The following is a 17983-nucleotide window of genomic DNA, read 5'->3' as shown; positions in this document are numbered from 1 at the left end:
AGCATGTTTGGAGAAGAGAACCTGGTGTGGAGTAGGCCGTGAGCTCTTAATAGATGTCTGGAGTAAAGCAGGAGACAACGAATGGTTCACTCACAAACATATTCAACAAAGTCTTGAGTATGTGCCAGGCACTGTGTAAGCACTAGGGATTCACTGGTGAGTTTGGGGCTCTCATAGTCAAGATGGTGGGTAGGGTATAGACAGACCCAGGAACAGCTGTGATGCTTAGGCTCATGGTCAACTTGGCTAGGTAATGGTGCCTAGCTGTTTGGTCAAGAAAGCACTGCCTTAACTGTTATTGTGACATATTTCGTGGGCTTAAATCATCAGTAAGTTGACCGCATCTATAGCTGATTACATCTACAATCAACTGAGGAGATTGCCTTCTGCAATGAGAGACATTTCATCCAATCAGTTGACGGCTTTAAAAGGAGAATAATGGCTTCAGCTGTCAGAAGAGAGAATTTTCATCTCTACTTCAGCCCGGCAGCTTCTCCTGGGGAATTTGGCAAAGACCTTCATCAGAGTCCCCAGCTTGCAGCCTGCCCTATAGTAACTGGATTTGCGCACCTCCACAGTTGCATGAGACAATTTTATAAAATTTCATATTTACAGATATCTCCTGTCAGTTCTGTTTCACTAGAGAACCCTGACAAATACAACAGCTTTGTGGCAAGCCACCACGATTGAAGCCAGTGTGGACTATGCAAATAAAGCAGGTGCCTGTCAGAAAGTCTCAAAGTAAGAAGGCAAAATTTTGGCTTGGTCTTCCTCACCTCTGGCTTCTATTTAGGAAAATTGAGGGCCCAGAGAAGTCATTTCCTTTGACTTAACCAGATTTTAAAAACAAAATGTATTTAGATCTTTACTATATATTAACTACTGTTAATAGCAGTTTCCATATAGTAACCCACTTAATTCTCACAAGAACCCCCGAGGCAAATACTATTATTTCCCCGTTTTACAGGTGAGAAAATGAAAGGTCTGAGAGGTTACCTATCATGCCTAAGATCCCGCAGCTAGTAAGTGGCAGAACCAGAACTGGGACTCGCTCTCTTTTTTTTTAAATTCAGTTTTATTGAAATATATTCACATACCATACAATTATCCATGGTATACAATCAACTGTTCACAGTACGATCATATAGTTATGCATTCATCACCACAATCTATTTCTGAATATTTTCCTTACATCAGAATCAGAATAAGAATAAAAAATAAAGGTAAAAAAAGAACACCCAAACCATCCCCCCATCCCACCCTATTTGTCATTTATTTTTTATCCCCATTTTTCTACCCATCCATCCATATACTAGATAAAGGGAGTGTGATCCACAAGGTTTTCACAATCACACTGTCACCCCTTGTAAGCTACATTATTATATAATCGTCTTCAAGAGTCCAGACTACTGCGTTGGAGTTTGATAGTTTCAGGTATTTACTTCTAGCTATTCCAATACATTAAAACCTAAGAGGTGTTATCTATATAGTGCATAAGAATGTCCACCAGAGTGACCTCTCGACTCCATTTGAAATCTCTCAGCCACTGAAACTATTTTGTCTCATTTTGCATCCCCCTTTCGGTCAAGAAGATATTCTCAATCCCATGATGCCGGGTCCAGATTCATCCCCGGGAGTCATATCCTGCGTTGCCAGGGAGATTTACACCCCTGGGAGTTGGGTCCCACATAGGGGGTAGGGCGGTGAGTTCACCTGTCGAGGTGGCTCAGTTAGAGAGAGAGAGGGCCACATTTGAGCAACAAAGAGGTACTCAGGGGGAGACTCTTAGGCACAATTATATGCAAGTTTAGGCTCTCCTTTGCAGTAACAAGCTTCATAAGGGCATATCCCACTATCGAGGGCTCGGCACATCAGACCGCCAGTAGGACTCGCTCCCTTAACCACAGCTCCTTAACATCCACAACCCTCTCAAGCAGGGACTGTAGCCTCGCGTGATTTTGGGCATCTCACTGGTTCTCGTCAAGCCTCGGTATTTATGTCTGAAAAATGGGGTGAGGGGTCCGACTGGCGGCAGCTGCTCAGACGCGGACAGGAGCGCAGCCCGCGGATCGTCTAGACAAGGGGAAGTCGGAGAGGCTGAGACTGGGGGTTGTCTATTTCGCGCTCGCCGGTCCAAACCACCACAGCCCGGAGCCTCACTGGTTTCCATGACAACCCGGCCAGCCACCATCCCGGGACCGACCTGTGTGCGTCACTTCCGGCCCATTTATTTCCGGGTCCCAGTCCCAGGCGCGGTAGCTCCCCTTTAGGGCTGAAAGCGGGATTTCGCGGCTTCTCTGCTCGCACCTCTGCCTTCTACTTTTTCCTCGGCTGTCTGCTTCTCGTTCCGGCCCGGCATGGGCATAGGCCTTTCCCCGGTCCCAGTGCGCAGCCGCGTTCAGACCCGCCCCGCTTGATGTGGCTTCCGGGCGGAGTGTTTCCGGGTCGCCGCTGGTGCCGGGGTACTGGTCTCCGTACCCCGCAGCCGGCCGGAGCGGCGAGAGCCCAGCTGGGCCTGGCTCCGGCTCCGGCGGCGGCGGCTGCGGCGGCATCTCCTTCTTGCTCCTCCTCGGCCGGGACGGCCTCGGCGGCAGTGCTAGGGGTGAGTGCAGGGCGGTAGCGAGCGGAAACTCCCTCCGGGGCTTCCCCGGGCGGAGGGGGCGCCTGGCTCGGCAGGGCTCGGCGGGCCCGGGATCGTGGTCCCCTCGCGGCCGGCAGGGGCGACAGGCGGATTCGTCCTTTCGGCGATCCCAGAGCCCCAGCTTGTCCACGCCCCCGGGGGTGCTGCCTCGCAGACTTACGGGATTAGCCGACGGTGGCTTGGGACAGCTCCGGAGAAGAACCCCCACTTCGGCGACTAGCCAAGCAGGAGGACACCCTGATTCTACCGTGAAGCAGTTATCGCGCAGTGGCCCCCAGCTCAGGCTCTAGGGGCAGACCTGGGTTTGTACTCACTATGTGACCTTGGACAAGTCATTTCACCTTATGATCCTCAGTTGCCTCAGTTATCAAATGGGGGTGAACCTACCTGCTAGCGTCGTAGTGGGTATGAAATGAGAAGATGCATGTGAAGCCCAGCCCCCGGCGTACAGTAGGCGTCTTAAGTGAAAGCTGGTATTACTTCATTTCACAAGCCGGTGGGAAGGGACCGAGTTTGAGACTGGGGTGTTTTTCTTAACTGATTTGGCCCTCGCGGGCTGTAAGAATTATCCAAGGTGGGAACAGCAGCCGCCGGCTTCTGTCTCTTGCAAGGAGGGGGAAGCAGCTTCCTTCAGAACGCCTCTGAGAGGCGGCTGCCACCAGAGAAGCTCGCTTTCAGCACCTCTGGGGTTATTTTCAGAGATTTGGTAGGCCTCCCTATGAGTTTCTTTGGAATTTAGTGGTGGTGTGAGGACCCCCTGGTGTTTTGCAGCCAGTGGAAGATTCCCTGCGTGTGTCTCAGGAGCCTCATCTTGGGATGAGTGCACAGGATTGGGGTGGGGAGGCGGAGGAGGTTTAACTGCTGTCCCCTTGCTCCTGTTTGGAGGCTGAGGGAACTCTGAGCTGGCTGAAGCCAGACCAGGGATGTATAAACCCGTGGACTGGGACAACGCTGGGACCAAAATAGCTTCTGCCTGTGCAGGGAGGGGGAGCCTTCAAATGCTGCTTGGAGAAATGTTTCTGCTTAAATAGGCGACTGAGGTAAAGGCAAGCTAATGGTTTGCTACCCGGAATTGTTTCAGTTTGATTCAGTAGGACTTAAACAGATACATTTTTTCCTTTGAGATGTTAAAAAAATAATTTAAAAGCTTACTCCCCTCTGCCCCCGACCTAGTGTGCAATACTCCCCTCTGCCCCCCCCCCCCCAAGTGTGCAATATCTGTCCCTTCATTGACTTGCTTTTCAAAAGGGAGTCCAGGTTGTGGTTGCAGGAGGTCAGGGCCATGGGCTCTGGGCACCTGCCTGACTGTGTTAGGGATGTTCACAGTGCTGGTTTTGCTTTGTTTTTTTTTTTCCCCTGCCAGACTGGCACATCTTGGCATTCCAGTCCTTGGGTTGCTTGGAGAAATTAACAGCTTCTATTGCTGGGCTGTGTTGGTCTCTGGTAACCACACTCTTCCCGCAGAGAGCATGTTTTTTGTTGTTCTTGCAGAGTGCTGGGAATAAATTGCTGGCTCTATGCTCAGAAAAGATAACAGCTATGACCAGCTACAGGGCAGCCTGTATTTTCAGAAAATGTATTCAGCAGGGATGATGTCAGCTGCTTCACCACTGGTCCATCTGTGGCCAGCCTCTTCCCTTGGCCCTTGAGCTTACATCATAAAGAGATTTGTGGCTCTTCCAGCCCCATTTTGTGTGGGAAGATGTGGATTTTGCTACTACAGGAATTTTTAGAACTTGTCTATGCTCGCACTTCTATAGGGCATTCTAACGTAACCAAACGCTGTCAAGTAGAACTGTCCAGCAGATGCAGCAGGGCAGCTTTGCTTACAAGCAGCACAGAGCTTAGGAGTTAGGGTTTTGGCATCAGATCTAGGTTCAGATCTCAGCTCTCCTTCTTCCAGCCCTGTAAATTAGGGCAAACAACTTGGCTTTTCTGAGCCTCTGTTTCCTCTTTAATTTGGGGCTGTCCTGTGGGTTAAGTTGATTTTCATAGAGCAGTTAGTGGAGGGCCCTTGGTACTAATTGTAGTAATTAAGTAAATAAGTGAGTGAGCTGGCTTATGTGTCCCCACATCCCAGCTCTAGCCCCCTCAAGCTCTGTCATCTTGAGCAGGTTGCTTAACAACTGAGTCTAGATTTTCTCCTGAGTTGTTATGAAGATTAAACAGGACAATGCATTTCAACTGGAAAGTCCAGTGCTTAGCACATGGTAGGACCTTGATAGTTTCTGTCCTTTCTTAATTATCTTTTAGCATTCATTTTATTTTTCCTTTTTTCGCACCTGCCTTGATGGGTTCAAGGTTCTTCTTAGGTGGATTTCACATCATTGAGTTTAGGATTTGAACAGCAGCAGTGCTGTTTGGATCCCTACTCCTTGTTTATTGTTTGCCAGCAACAAACAAGATTGTGGACTGTGTTGCAGAGCAGCAGATGCTGAGCTGAGATTGAGGGTGGCTGAATTTGTAAAAGAAAATCAGCCTCTTGAACTCAAGGCTGACTTCCTTGCAGAAAAATCAACAGGAGTGTTTAGATGGCTTGATGCCCTCTGTTTAAATAGTTCTGAGATGTAAAAAAAAAAAAAAAAAACAACAGTCTCCTGGGGCCAGGGGCAGGATGAAAGCTTCTGTTAGAAAAACTGAAAATGGCAAATGCATATGGACCATCATTTAGCAAAGACAGTGATGAGTGTCTTCTTTTGCATTGCAATACATTTTTATTTAGTAAGAGTATACGCATACTTTGGTACTACTCTGTAAGCTCTGTCACCTAGAAGAAGGTGGGACTATATCTTCTTGGCTGCCGTCCCCTACTTCCTGTCCCCCCGCGACACCCAGCCCAGAGCCTGGCACAGGGGTAGGTGCTGCATAAATGCTTGTTGAACACAGGAATCATGGGTGATGGGAGGTATGTGGGTTCAAGTCAGAACACCAGGCTTGGAATCCTGGGTCCACCTTTCACCAACCCTGAGCTATTATGGTGCCAGCGTTTGGAGCCTCTCTTCCTTCTCTCCCCTCCTGGATTCTTGGGAGAGACCAAGAGGGACTAAAGGGGTGGCATCATGAATGCTCACATCCTTTGCATTAACAGTGTTAGGCACTGTGGTGAACAAGGCTGACATGGGCCTTGCCTTGGTAGAGCTTATCAGGGAATGGGGAGAGACAGAGAGGAAACTAGTAAATAAATAAATAAAGCTGGTGGTTTCGGACTGTAATTATCCCAGGATGATGGGGTAATAAGGGACTGGGAAAGGGGGAGTTTCTGTAGTTGGGGTGGTCAGGGAGAGCCTCAGGGGGTGATATTTGAGAATCAGCCAGCTGCGGGAAAGCTCAGGAAGAACCTGCCAGGCAGAAGGAATGGAACCTGCAGAGGTCCTGAGAGAGACAAGAACTGGGCAGGTTTGAGGAACAGACAGAAAACCTGTGTGGGTGGAGCTCAGCAGGAAGGGAAAGACTTCTAAGAGAAGTGAGCAGGGGTCCAAATTTATCCTAAGTGGATTTATGTTGGCCTCTGTGCTCCTCAGCTTATTTGTTACCGAAGCATTGGGCTCCTTTGTCAGGCTAGTGGGTGAGAGAAGGTGGCCTCTCTGTGTCTCTACTGCAGTATACCTCACCGTGCACCCCACAGTTTTGATCCCTGGGAATCTCAGAAACGGTGGAGAAGCCAGCTGAGTGGCTCTTGGAGATAGGGCTGATTTTATTGACCTCGTGATAGCTGCCAGGCTCGTAGGCCCTCAGGGTGAGCTGAACTCAGATTTGGTGGATTCCACAAGTCCCTCCCAAATCCACTGTGCTGCTTTTGTCATTCCTCTCCATCTTGCATGGTCAGTGGGAGCCTCCTTCACCCGGTCAGCAGTTATTTATGAAGCACCCACTCTTTTGCCCCAGCACTGTGCTGAGGTAGCCCTACTGAGCAAGATGCCACAGTCCCTGCACCCATGTAGCTTGTGATTGGGAAAAGAAAATGCCATGTCCACCCCCCAGTTGGAGCTCTCTGCCCCTGCTCTGTTCTTTCCTTCTTGAGAAAGCTTGGCATCTTGGGGGGCAGGTAGCATCTTCACACAAGAGGAGTGGTTGCTTGTGAGTGTCAAAGGCTTACTTGGAGCCAGCACTCAGTGAAGTGCTTTCCATGCTGATTGCATTTAATTTTCACACCAACTCTGGACTAAAGGTCCTATTATTAACCCCGTTTCAGAGGAGAAAACAGGCTCCGAGAGGTTAAGTAACTTACCTAACTCACCTGCAGAAGCAGAGCCAGGGTTTACACCCAGGCCGCCTGGCTTCAGAATCCATGTTTGGAACCCCTGGGCTGTGTTGCTGTCCCTGACCCTGGCAGTCCCTCAGTGAATCCAGAACTGCTCCCAGCATTGTGGCACCAAGCATAGTGCTGGATCCATACGTGTCCCTCTAAGTGGCCAAACACATGGCAGGGTTGTATAAATCCTGTATGTCCCAGCTCAGAATGTTCTGTTTTCCTCCTCATGCCAGGTAAAGGGGAACACAAGTCATCAAAGGTGGATAAAAGCACTTTCCAGGGGATAGCAGCCTGAGTGGTCTCTTAAAAATCTAATTATGATCGTGTCACCTTCCCCTTGACTTAAACTCTTCAGTGGCTTCATGTGGCTCTTGAAATAAAGTATAAAGTTCTTACCATGCTCTGTGTAGCCTCAGGATGGGGATCCTGCTTAACGACAGCAGCTTCATCTCTTGTCACCCCTCGCTGTGCTCCCTCTGCTTCAGCACCGGTAGCCCTTCTGCTCACATGCAAGCTCCTTCCTGCTTCCAGAACGCAGGGTGTGGTGGTTCTGAGCATGGATTTTGGAGCTTGGCTGCCTGGGTTCTGATCTCAATTCTGCCTCTTAATTGTCTTATAACCTTGGGCAAGTTTCTTAATATCTCTGCCTCTCAGTTTTTACATCTGTAAAATGATGATAACCCTCTTGGAGGGTTGGTTACGGAGATTAGATGAGTTAGTACACGTAAGTCGCCTGGAATAGTACCTGGCATGTAGTAAGTGCTCTGTTAGTGCTCGCTCAGGGCCCCCTGCCTGCTCTTACACCCTTCACCCATGTCTCTGCCTGACAAACTCCTCTTCCTTCAGGTCTAACTTCAGGGGGGCCTTTCTAAGCTCCTCTTTCTCCTCACAAAACCAGGTTAAATTCCCCTTTTATATATTCCCTGAACTTTGCCTTCAGAAGTGTCCATCATGTGTCAGGGATCTTATATGTCGTTTCCCCTCTGTCCTTCCATGTAATACATGCTCAGGAAATGTGTTGACTGAATGAACAGAAAGGGGCCTGGGGGGTGGTGTCCGGCGGAGCCCAGGCTGGTTCTGTTGGTTGTGCTGCTGCAGCAGGCAGAAGCTGGGGTGCGGCCCCCTCGGAGGAATGATGTCTCTTGTTCCTCCCCTTGCAGAGCACTCTGCTGGCCCAGGTGGGCAACGTGTCCGTGTTATTAGCCATGTCCCGGCCTCTAAACCAGAAGCCATGGGGGAGTTAAGGTAGCCCCCCTCTCTGGATTGGATGGGGAAGCCCAGTTCAATGGATACAAAATATAAGGATGACTTATTTCGGAAGTACGTGCAGTTCCACGAGGGCCAAGTGGACACCACCCCCAGCAAGCAGCGGCCTGGCAGCGATGAGTACCTGCGGGTGGCAGCCTCAACCCTGCTCAGCCTACACCAGGTGGATCCCTTTTATCGATTCCGGCTGATCCAGTTCTACGAGGTGGTGGAGAGCTCTCTGCGCTCACTGAGCTCCTCCAGCCTCCGGGCTCTGCACTGCGCTTTCAGCCTGCTGGAGACAGTGGGCGTCAACCTCTTCCTCTACCCGTGGAAGAAGGAATTCAAAAGCATCAAGGTAAGGCCCAGGGAGGAGCCCTGGGCTCCCTTCCTTCCACCCTGCATAGGGTTGGGCCAGTCACATCCCTCCTCTGCTCCCAGACCCTTCTGGGCTCCCTCCTGTCTTAGGGATAATAGCCAGCATCACCTGCCGGCTCCCCACTTGGCCTGTCTCTCCAGTGTCATCTCTTCACTGGGTTCCTAACCTCAGCTGCTCACAGCATCAGCCAGGCGGGTGGAAGGGGAGCAGCACCCATGTTGGGCCAGGCCTGTAGGCCAGTGGGGCGGGAAGCTGGGCTGTGATGGGACCTGGTGTGCATTTGGAAGGATCTTTCTGTCTGTTGTTGGGGAAATGGACTGTAGAGGGGCAGAAGTGGGGACAGGGAGCCTAGTTAGGAGGCTGTCGCAAGTGTCTGGGTGCAGTGAAAGGACACGGTGGTTTGGACTCAGTGGCTGCCGTGGATAAGGAGGGGAGCAGATGAATTTGAGAGAGGTGGAATTCCAAATCGTTCTAGTGGCAGTGACAGCTCAGGAGAGCATCTCCGAGTGGTTCTTCATTTTGACATATTTTTCCGCCCTTCACAGAAATGCCAGAGGAAGTATTCTCATTGCTCACTGGGTGCCCTGCCTGTCATCCTGTCCCCTCTGTTCCCCCGTGTGCCTGGTTCCTCCTCACAGGAGTGTTGCCTTCGCACCCCATGTGGTGAACTAGTGGTTTGGGTCCCTGTGCTTAGGAAAGGATCTGTGCCACTTCCCTCACACCAGTTCTTTGAGCTGTTAGGAAGCATTATTTCTGCCTTCTGTGCAGGCTCCCGAGATCAGCTGCTTCCCTTTCCTCTCCCCACATACTCCTGTTCAGAATTGGATGTGCTTTGCGTGACACAGTCTTCATTGCGTATTTCAGAGAGAAACCCCGCCTCTCTTTTTCTCCCCCTTCCTTCCAGACCTACACGGGCCCTTTTGTTTATTATGTCAAGTCTGCATTACTGGAAGAGGACATTCGCACCATCCTGAACTACATGGGATACGTGCCTGAGTTGGGGACTGCATACAAGCTCAGAGAGCTAGTGGAGACTCTCCAGGTGAAGATGGTCTCCTTTGAGCTCTTTCTGGCCAAGGTGGAGTGTGAGCAGATGCTGGAAATCCACTCTCAAGTGAAGGACAAGGGCTACTCGGAGCTGGACGTTGTGAGTGAGCGCAGAAACAGCACGGAGGATGCACGTGGCTGCTCAGACGCCCTTCGGCGGCGGGCCGAGGGCAGGGAGCACCTAACGGCCTCCATGGCCCGGGTGGTGCTCCAGAAGTCAGCCAGCGAGCGGGCGGCCAAGGACTACTACAAGCCCCGTGTGACCAAGCCCTCGAGATCAGTGGATGCTTATGACAGCTACTGGGAGAGCAGGAAGCCGCCCCTGAAGGCCTCCTTGAGCCTGCGGAAGGAGCCTGCGGCCCCAGAATTGGGGGATGACCTCAAGGATGAGATTATCCGCCCGTCCCCTTCACTACTAACCATGTCCAGCTCCCCCCATGGGAGTCCGGATGACCTCCCACCTGCCTCCCCCAATAATGGCCTCAGCCTGCTGCGCAGCCCCTACTTCTCCACTCAGGATGATGTGGATCTGTACACTGACTCGGAGCCCAGGGCCACCTACCGGAGGCAGGAGGCCCCACGGCCAGATGTGTGGCTGCTCAGAAACGATGCCCACCCCCTCTACCACAAGCGCTCGCCCCCCGCCAAAGAGTCTGCGCTATTGAAGTGCCAAAACTGCGGGCTGTCGTGTAGCTCCTCCCTCTGCCAGCGCTGTGACAGCCTGCTCGCCTGTTCCCCGGCCTCCAAGCCCGGCGCCTTCCCTGGCAAGGCCTCTGCTCACGACAGCCTGGCTCCCGGACTCCCTCTGCGGGAGAAGTACTCGGGCCAGACTCAGGGCCTTGACCGACTGCCACACCTCCACGTGAAATCCAAGCCCTCCGCCACCTCCCGCTGTGGCTTCTGCAACCGCCCAGGTGCCACCAACACCTGCACCCAGTGTTCAAAAGTTTCCTGCGACGCCTGTCTCAGCACCTACCATTACGACCCCTGCTGCAAAAAGAGTGAGCTGCACAAGTTCATGCCCAACAGCCAGCTGAACTACAAGTCCACCCAGTTCTCCAGTATCTTGCATAGATAGACTTGACCTTTCACCTTCCTGCTACAAGGGCTACACCACTGACCTTTCTGGTTTCATGGTGAAGAAGGAGTGATGCATTGATCTTGGAAGCAGAGGCCTGCACTTTACCATTTAGGTGCCCAGAGGATTGTGGGGCTGGCTGCCCCCGCTTGTGGGAGTTCACTTAGCTCTCAGTAATGCGGACATTTCAACCAATGGCTGCTTTGTCCTTTGACAAGGGAGAGGGTAGCACTTCCATTCAGATTCATTTTTACTAATCTCTACTCTTATTCAGTTGTTTTTGTTTTTTCTTTTTTAAAGAGGATTTCTATCTCTAGAACTCTTCTCACCCACCGAGAAGGCAACTTGGACTGGGAAGGACCTTTCAGGTCACTTCCACACACACACCTGGAGTGGCGAGCTGGAGGCCTGTTGGCTTGTGAAATGAGCCCTCCTGCCACACTTGGGCCTCTTCCAGTGGCTCATCCCTCTCCACTCCCACCCCCAACACAAGCATCCCTGCCTGGGCTCTCCTCCTCCCTGGCTTACCCCTGCCTCTCTGGGTTTCAGGGGCTGAGCCGAGGCCACTGTTAGCTGAATGTCATCCTGTTGCCAAGCACAGCTCATCTTACTTAGCCCACGGTATTTGTGAACTTTTCTCCAAAGCATTGAAGTGTGCACCTTCCACAGCAGGACTGACTGTTTTTTTTTCCTTTCTGTTGTTTGCACATGCCCCTCTTACTGTATTGTAAATAGATATTTTTGAGATTTATTTTTAAATAAATATTCAACTTGCCAAGTGTTTCAAAGTGGTTAAAAAATTAATTATGTAGCTATTTATGAAGATGCCTGGGGTTCTTTAGTCTTCCAAGGGAGGGACGCGTCCTTTTTTATTGTATCCTCCACTCCCCACTGACCGCGGGGGCACGAGAGGAACAGCGACGATGCCCCTTTTCCTTGGTGGAGAGCCACGTTGTCTTCCCTACAATAAATCTCTGTACACCTACCTCCAGTGTGCACGTAGGGGCGAGCCTGGGCGCCGCGTGCAGGCTGTGCACCTGCTGACTGTGGTCATCTAGTGGCTGTTCAGGGACCTCGCCCTTGGGATCCGCAGCCCTGGTCTTTGGCGCTCGCCAAGTGTGAACCTTGCACTCCAGACTCCTTGAGTCTCGTTTCAGAAGGAAAACCATTTGGGATTCCCACTACCCCTGCATTTCAGTCCTTTTCTCCTCACCTGTTTCTGGGACTCGTCTGCAACAACATTTGCGATCTTTTTGCACTAAAAGCGGGCAGGAGTCGGCGTGCATCCATTACACAGACCTCTCAGATTCTCCGCTGAGCCTAAGCACGTCCAAACCTGAAGGCCCCTTAATCTCCTCATGTGAATTCCTGACCCCTGGATCTTCCTTTTGGGGTGCAGTGTAGGAGTGGGGCAAGAGTTTGAAAATAAAACAACTTCCTTGTGAACTAATAATAAATTTTAGCCATAAGCAGTTGAGATGTACACAGTGTTACAGGAACTTACATGCAGTGGGGCTTTCAGGTAGAAGGAGGTCTTTACTTCTTGATCAAAATTCAGATCTGGCTGAATCCTGAGGCCACTGTTTTTGCTGATGAGGGCATTGATTTGTTGATGTTCTTGCAACTCAGTTGAGTGATTTTAAAGGCTTTCCAAATCGTATGTGGCTCTTTTTTTAATATATCCAGTAGATCCCATGTAGATAGATATACAATGTATATATAAGGCTGAATTTCTACCAACTCTATTACTAAAACCAGCCCACTCCAGGGCATTCATATTTGATGTTCTTCCTTTTCACATTTCAGAAGCGTCAATGCCTGTCCCACTCCTGAAAGTTCTAGTTTTCTAGTTTCTGTTTCTAGATTGCTCCCACAGCACTGCAGCTCTCAGCCAACCATGATGCCACATAACACGGCGAACAAAAGCAGGAATGACTGACTCGTGCTAAGAGGAGTCCAATGTACATATCATCACGGAAACACTGTGTTCACAGACTGGAATAAGAAATGCTACGCCGGTGTTCCTTCTTGGTGTGTATCTTGCTGTATGAGGTTGCTGTGATTGAGATAGTTAAATATATGCTAATTTAAAAACGCACATGTTTTGCATTTGATTTCTACCAAGAGTTGAAATGTTAAGCGATGATTTAAAAAACAATAATAAATTGTCTTCCATTGTTAAATGAAGTGTTTGGGGTTTTATGTTCCTCTCCCTGCTTCTTTGATATTTGGGTTGCTCAGCCTTTTTGGTTGGTTACTTTTGTTCAAGCCATATTTAGTTCTTTAATCATAGGACTCAAATATTCTCTTCCATGAAACTGACTGACAAATAATAATAGCCAGCATTTGAATGTGTATACCATGTGCCAGGCACTCAAGTGCGAGGCCTGACTGACATGCGTCATCCTACCACATCCATTTTACAGACGTGGAAACTGAGGTGAGCATCAGACAGCTTCCCAGGATTGGGGCTGCATACTCCGGGAGAAATGATCCTTAATGGTGACTGATAGGCATTAAATAACATTAAATAACATGGAATGGCATTATGGGGAACATGAATTGGAATTTTTAATTCTTTTGATCCCTTTAAATGCCTCCAGGAGGAAGTCCCAGTTTAATGCTAGCTTGGCTTTAACAAAGAGAGCGCCGCCAGGCTCAGAGCCTATGGCAGAATCTTAGCTAGGTTTTCAGTTACCTTCTATTTAGGGCAGGCCATACTGCTTTTCCATTTACGGCAGTGATAGATTTCTTTTTAAAATTAATGCAAGGTGTTTTTAAAATCAGGGCTGACTAAAAGCAAACATATGGCAAAAATCTTCGGGGTGTTATGAGAGCAGCTGGGTTTTAGGAAGTCCTAGCTTCAAGCGCCAGCAGGGCCCCTAGGCCCACCTGCTGACCACTTCTGGCCCCTGGGAAGTGGTTTGGTTGCCCAGGGAGAGGCTGGACAGATTTCTCCTGTCCCTAGCTGAGCAAATACTAGGGCCGAGGGCCAGATCCAGGCTTAGGTGCAGGCTTTGGTTTGGTTTTAGCCACAGCATAGGAAATGGCATCGCCAGCCTTGCTGCTGGTCCCCGCGGGTGTCTTCACCAGAACAGCAGCTTCCTAGAGATGAACATCTGGCTTGGGAAAGCACAGGAAGCCAGGCCCCAGCTCCAGCATCTGAAGCACTCGAGTGGGGACTTCAGGGCAGATTGCTTCATTTGTCTTTGTAAATGACAGACCTATTTAAACAGCATCAGGGCCACCAGCTGTACAGAGCTCTGCTGCCAGCTCCGAGCACCGATCTGTGGCACTCCACACGCCTGGGTCTTGGAGGGATGAGCGCCGCGGCAGACACTGCTGATCATCCCCCCATCTCCACCTGCCCCTTCTTTCTTGGTATAGAAGCCCTGGTTTTCAGCCATCCATGGCAGCCCAGACTAAAGACTGCATGTCCCAGCCTCTTCTGCAGCCAGGTGTGGCCAGTGACCAAATTTGGTCCATGGTAAAGTGCTTTGTGTGACCTCTAAGACTTGTCCTTCAAAGAAGGAAGCTTGCCCTTCTTCCCACCCTGCTCCTTCTTCTTGGCTGGAAGGGTGGCAATGGCTGGAGCTGGGGCAGCTCTGTGACACCCAGAGGGGGAAGCCAAGTGAAGAGGATTGCGGGGGATGCGGAGGCAGCAACAGGCTGGAAGGAGTGGGGCTCTGATGCTTAGGAAGCTGCCACAAAGCTCCCCGCACCACCTACACCCAGTTTTTATATGAGAGAGGAATAAATTGGTGTCTTGCTTAAACCACAGTTTTTCCATATGCTTATTTTTAAAGCCTTTTTCTTTATAAAAATAGTGAGAGTACCATAACGAATCCTCATGTACGTTGAATCCAACATCAGCAAGTCCATAGGTATCAATCTGTGGCCAATCTTGTTTCTTCTCTACCCCATCCATCCACTTCCCCCACTCCTGAATTACTTCAAAGTAAATTCCAGAATGAAATCTTGTTTCATTGATAAATACTTCAGTAGGTATATGTAAAACATGAGGGCTCTTAGTACTATTATCACATCTAAATTTTTAAAATTCCTTAATATCAGGGAATATCCAGTTAATGTTCAAATTTCCAGTTGTCTTATAAATTCATGTTTTTAAAAAATAGTTTGCATCAGGATCAAAAAAAAAAAATGTCCCCATATTGCAATTGGTTGATAGATCATCTAAGTCTACTTCACTCAGTAGACTACCCTTACAGAGTATAGGGGCCCCATCTTTCTCTCTCTCTCTCTCTCTCTTTTTTTTTTTTTTGCTTTTTTTTCTTGTTGAAGAAACTGGATTGTCTGTCCTGTTCCCCAGTTTAAATTTTGCTTATTGCAGCCCTCTCCTATTGTTCAACATGTTCCACTGTTCACTTCATCTCCTGAAAATTGGTAGTTGGATCTCTAGGCTTGCTCAGATTCGAGTTTGAGTTTTTTGGTAAGAATACTTCATAGGTTTATATTCTTATATCAGGAGGCACATAATGTCAAGTTCTCTCCCTTTGGGACATTAACAGCCATTAACGCAGTTTCTTAGTGCTTAGTCCATTATTTCATTGGCAGTTGCAAAATTTAAATATGCCAATTCTATCATTCCTTAAAAGAAACTTCCCTGTGGTGGTGGTGGTGCCAGTCTACACATGTGATAACTTTGCTTAGAACTAAATACACACACACTAATCATACTGCATCCTCTGCAACCTGCTTTTTGCCCCCTCAGCCTTTTGAGATTTATCTGCTTTGATATGTTTCTTTCATCCATCCATCCAGGCATTTTTACTGCTGGATAGAATAGCCCAATGCCGCGGTTCACCCATTCTCGTAATGACAAGCTTTTAGCTTGTCTCCAAAATTGTGCTATTACAAACATTCTTGTATGTCTCCTGGTATAGGTGTGTTGAGGATTTCTTTAGGGTAGAGGTGCTGTTCGTGGTTTCCTAAGGCTGCTGGAATGCAAAATACCAGAAATGGATTGGCTTTTCCAAGGGGGTTTATTAGTTCACAAATTTAACAGTTCTTAGGCCATGAAAATGTCCAAATTAAGGCATCAAGAGGTAGATAACCTTTTCTGAGGAAAAGGCTGATGGTGTCTGGAACACCTCTGTCCGCTGGGAAGGCATGTGGCTGGCGTCTGCTGGTCCTTTGCTCCCAGGTTGTGTTGCTTTCAGCTTCTGATTCCAGTGGCTTTCTCCTTAAGCGTCTGTGGGTTCTCACTTAACTTCTACAGGGCAAACTCTGGGCTTCATCTCTTAGCTTAGTGCCTCCAAACGTCTGGGTCTGTATCGGCCCCTGAGCTCTCTTAAGGACTCCAGTAAACTAACCAAGACCCACCCTGAATGGGCAGGGTCACATTTCCATGGAAATAACCCAGTGGAAAGGTCCCACCTACAACAAGTCTGCACCCACGAGATTGGATTAAGAGAGTATAAAGCTTTTGTGGGGTACATAATAGTTTCAAACCAGCATAGTTGGGCAAACTTTTTCTGTAAAGGGTCAGATGGTCAATGTTTAGGCTTTGTGGGCCAAGAGGCAAAATCAAGGATATTTATGTAACTACCAAGATAACAAGAAAGAGAACAAATTTTATAAAATTTTGATGACAAAATTCAAAATTTTATTTATGGACAGTGGAATTGGAATGTCGTATAATTTCCATGTCATGAAATACTCTTCTTTTGAGTTTTTATCCCCCAGCCATTTAAAAATGTAAAGCTTGTGGACAGTACAAAAACAAGGTAGGCTGGATCTAGCCCAGGGGTAATAGTTGGCAACCCTTGCTCTCAGGCATAAATCTAGGAGAAGAATTGCTGGGTCGAAGGTTTGTTAGCATTGTTAACTTTCCTAGGCACTGCCTGATGCTTTTCTATGTCCCTTATTATTGAATTGATAAATGTTCTTTATGACAGAAATAGAAAATATATTCAAGAACAAGATTTTAAAAATTCTCTGTAATCCTTCCATACAGAGAGAACCAAAGTTAAAACTTGGCATCTATTCTTCCATTAATTTAATTAAAATTTTAAAAGCTGATGATATCTATATTGTTTTGAAATCTGCTTTTCTTACCTCATGTAGATGTATCAGTTAGGATTATTTTTGTTGTAACATAAAATTCAACCAAAAGTGACATAAACAATAAGAGACATTTATTGTCTGACATAATGAGATCAGAAGGGAGGGCAGTTCCCGGAATTAGTTACTTTATTGGCACAACAGTGTCATTATGAACCCACAGGCCTTCTGTCCGTTTGCCCTGACATCTTCAGCATGTTGGTGAGGTCTCTCCTGGTCTCAAAAACGGCTGCAGCTGGTCCAGGCATTACATCCTCACACAATGGGAGGCAAAGGCCAGAAAATGGGGATTGTGCTTCCCTTACTTGAGTGTCTTTTTGAGAGTTTTCTAGAATTTCTAGAAATTCTCTAAGACATTTGAAATGAGTTGAATTGTGGTCCCCAAATGATATGTTGACCTGGAACCTCAGATTGTGGCCTTCTCTGGAATAAGGGTTTTGCAGATGTAATTAGGGTAAGACTCTTGAGATGAACTTATCCTGGATTGGGGTGGGTCCTGAATCCAACGACAAGGGTCCTTGTAAGAGACAGAAGAGAAGACAGAGGTGGCGGCCATGTAAAGACGCGCAGAGCTTGGGGTTGTGCAGCCTCAAGCCAAGGAACCTTCTCTCCTGCCTGCGAGAGGCTGGAATGGATGCTCCTTCAGAGTCTCCAGAAGGAATCAACCCTGCCAACACCTTAATTTCAGACTTCCGGCTTCCTGAACTGGAAGAGAATCAAGTTCTGTTAGTTTAAGCTGCCTAGTTTATGGTAATTTGTTACAGCTGCCCAAGGAAACGAATGCACTGTTGTTTCATTCTCCTGCCGGAATTGGGTCATAGGCCCACTCCTCAGCCGACCCTGGGCAGCGGGAGTGGAATGACTGGGGATGGCTGGGACTGCGAGTGGGCTTGGTTACCCTGTAAGCTTAGGGTCACCCACTACACAAACGAAACTGTGCCTTTTAGCAAAGGAGACGAGGTACAGGGAAGACATGCTAGTTGGGTGGGTAAAGATCTGCCACGTTAGGGATTAACAGGTATGTGTCTGAGGAGTAGTACGTGTAGTTTAAAATTTCTAGACCTTTGATTAATTTTTTGTCATCTTGAGATCGCTGACATTTAAAGAGAGTGCAATTTTTATGTCTCCTCTAAGGGTGGCAAGATACTGGTCTAATACATGGTGAACACATCTTTCCACATGCTTTAATCTTTAATGCCTTGCAAATATTCTGTCATTATTTATTGCACTAATCCCCTATTGAGGTTGTTTTCAGTT

General features: G+C 48.4%; 2 protein-coding genes across 5 annotated transcripts in view; one reads left to right on the top strand and one right to left on the bottom strand.

The window, feature by feature from the left end:
• The first annotated feature begins 2348 nt into the window (after window positions 1-2348).
• On the top strand, window positions 2349-11423 carry SPATA2 (spermatogenesis associated 2). 4 transcript variants are annotated; one of them, XM_037811907.1, is made up of 3 exons: window positions 2349-2602; window positions 8054-8496; window positions 9422-11423. In XM_037811907.1, exons 2-3 carry the CDS (start codon window positions 8161-8163, stop codon window positions 10640-10642), a joined length of 1557 nt encoding a protein of 518 aa, XP_037667835.1. In that variant the 5' UTR covers window positions 2349-2602; window positions 8054-8160; the 3' UTR covers window positions 10643-11423. The 4 variants fall into 4 exon arrangements, with proteins under 4 accessions (XP_037667835.1, XP_037667836.1, XP_037667834.1 ...); XM_037811908.1 differs by having other exon boundaries at window positions 2349-2943; XM_037811906.1 differs by having other exon boundaries at window positions 2349-3347.
• A 5391-nt stretch (window positions 11424-16814) lies between these two features.
• The window catches only part of SLC9A8 (solute carrier family 9 member A8), a 99926-nt gene continuing 98757 nt past the window's right edge, over window positions 16815-17983 (bottom strand). The window contains exon 17 of the mRNA XM_037810963.1: window positions 16815-17431. Within this exon, the coding sequence (XP_037666891.1) occupies window positions 17411-17431 (21 nt within the window). The 3' untranslated portion in view covers window positions 16815-17410. The remainder of the gene's footprint in view (window positions 17432-17983) is intronic.

Source organism: Choloepus didactylus, chromosome 19 (genome assembly GCF_015220235.1).
Source record: "Choloepus didactylus isolate mChoDid1 chromosome 19, mChoDid1.pri, whole genome shotgun sequence".
Classification (NCBI taxonomy): Eukaryota; Metazoa; Chordata; class Mammalia; order Pilosa; family Megalonychidae; genus Choloepus; species Choloepus didactylus.
Note: the sequence above shows the minus strand (reverse complement) of the source record. Positions and strands in the feature narration are given on the sequence as shown.

What these genes read in the sequence shown, in the direction of transcription:
- SPATA2 (XM_037811907.1), top strand. Translation starts at nt 8,161, where the DNA reads ATGGGGAAGCCCAGTTCAATGGATACAAAATATAAGGATGACTTATTT. An exon ending in AGGAATTCAAAAGCATCAAG is followed by an intron (nt 8,497 to 9,421) that starts GTAAGGCCCAGG and finishes CCTTCCTTCCAG; the next exon opens with ACCTACACGGGCCCTTTTGT.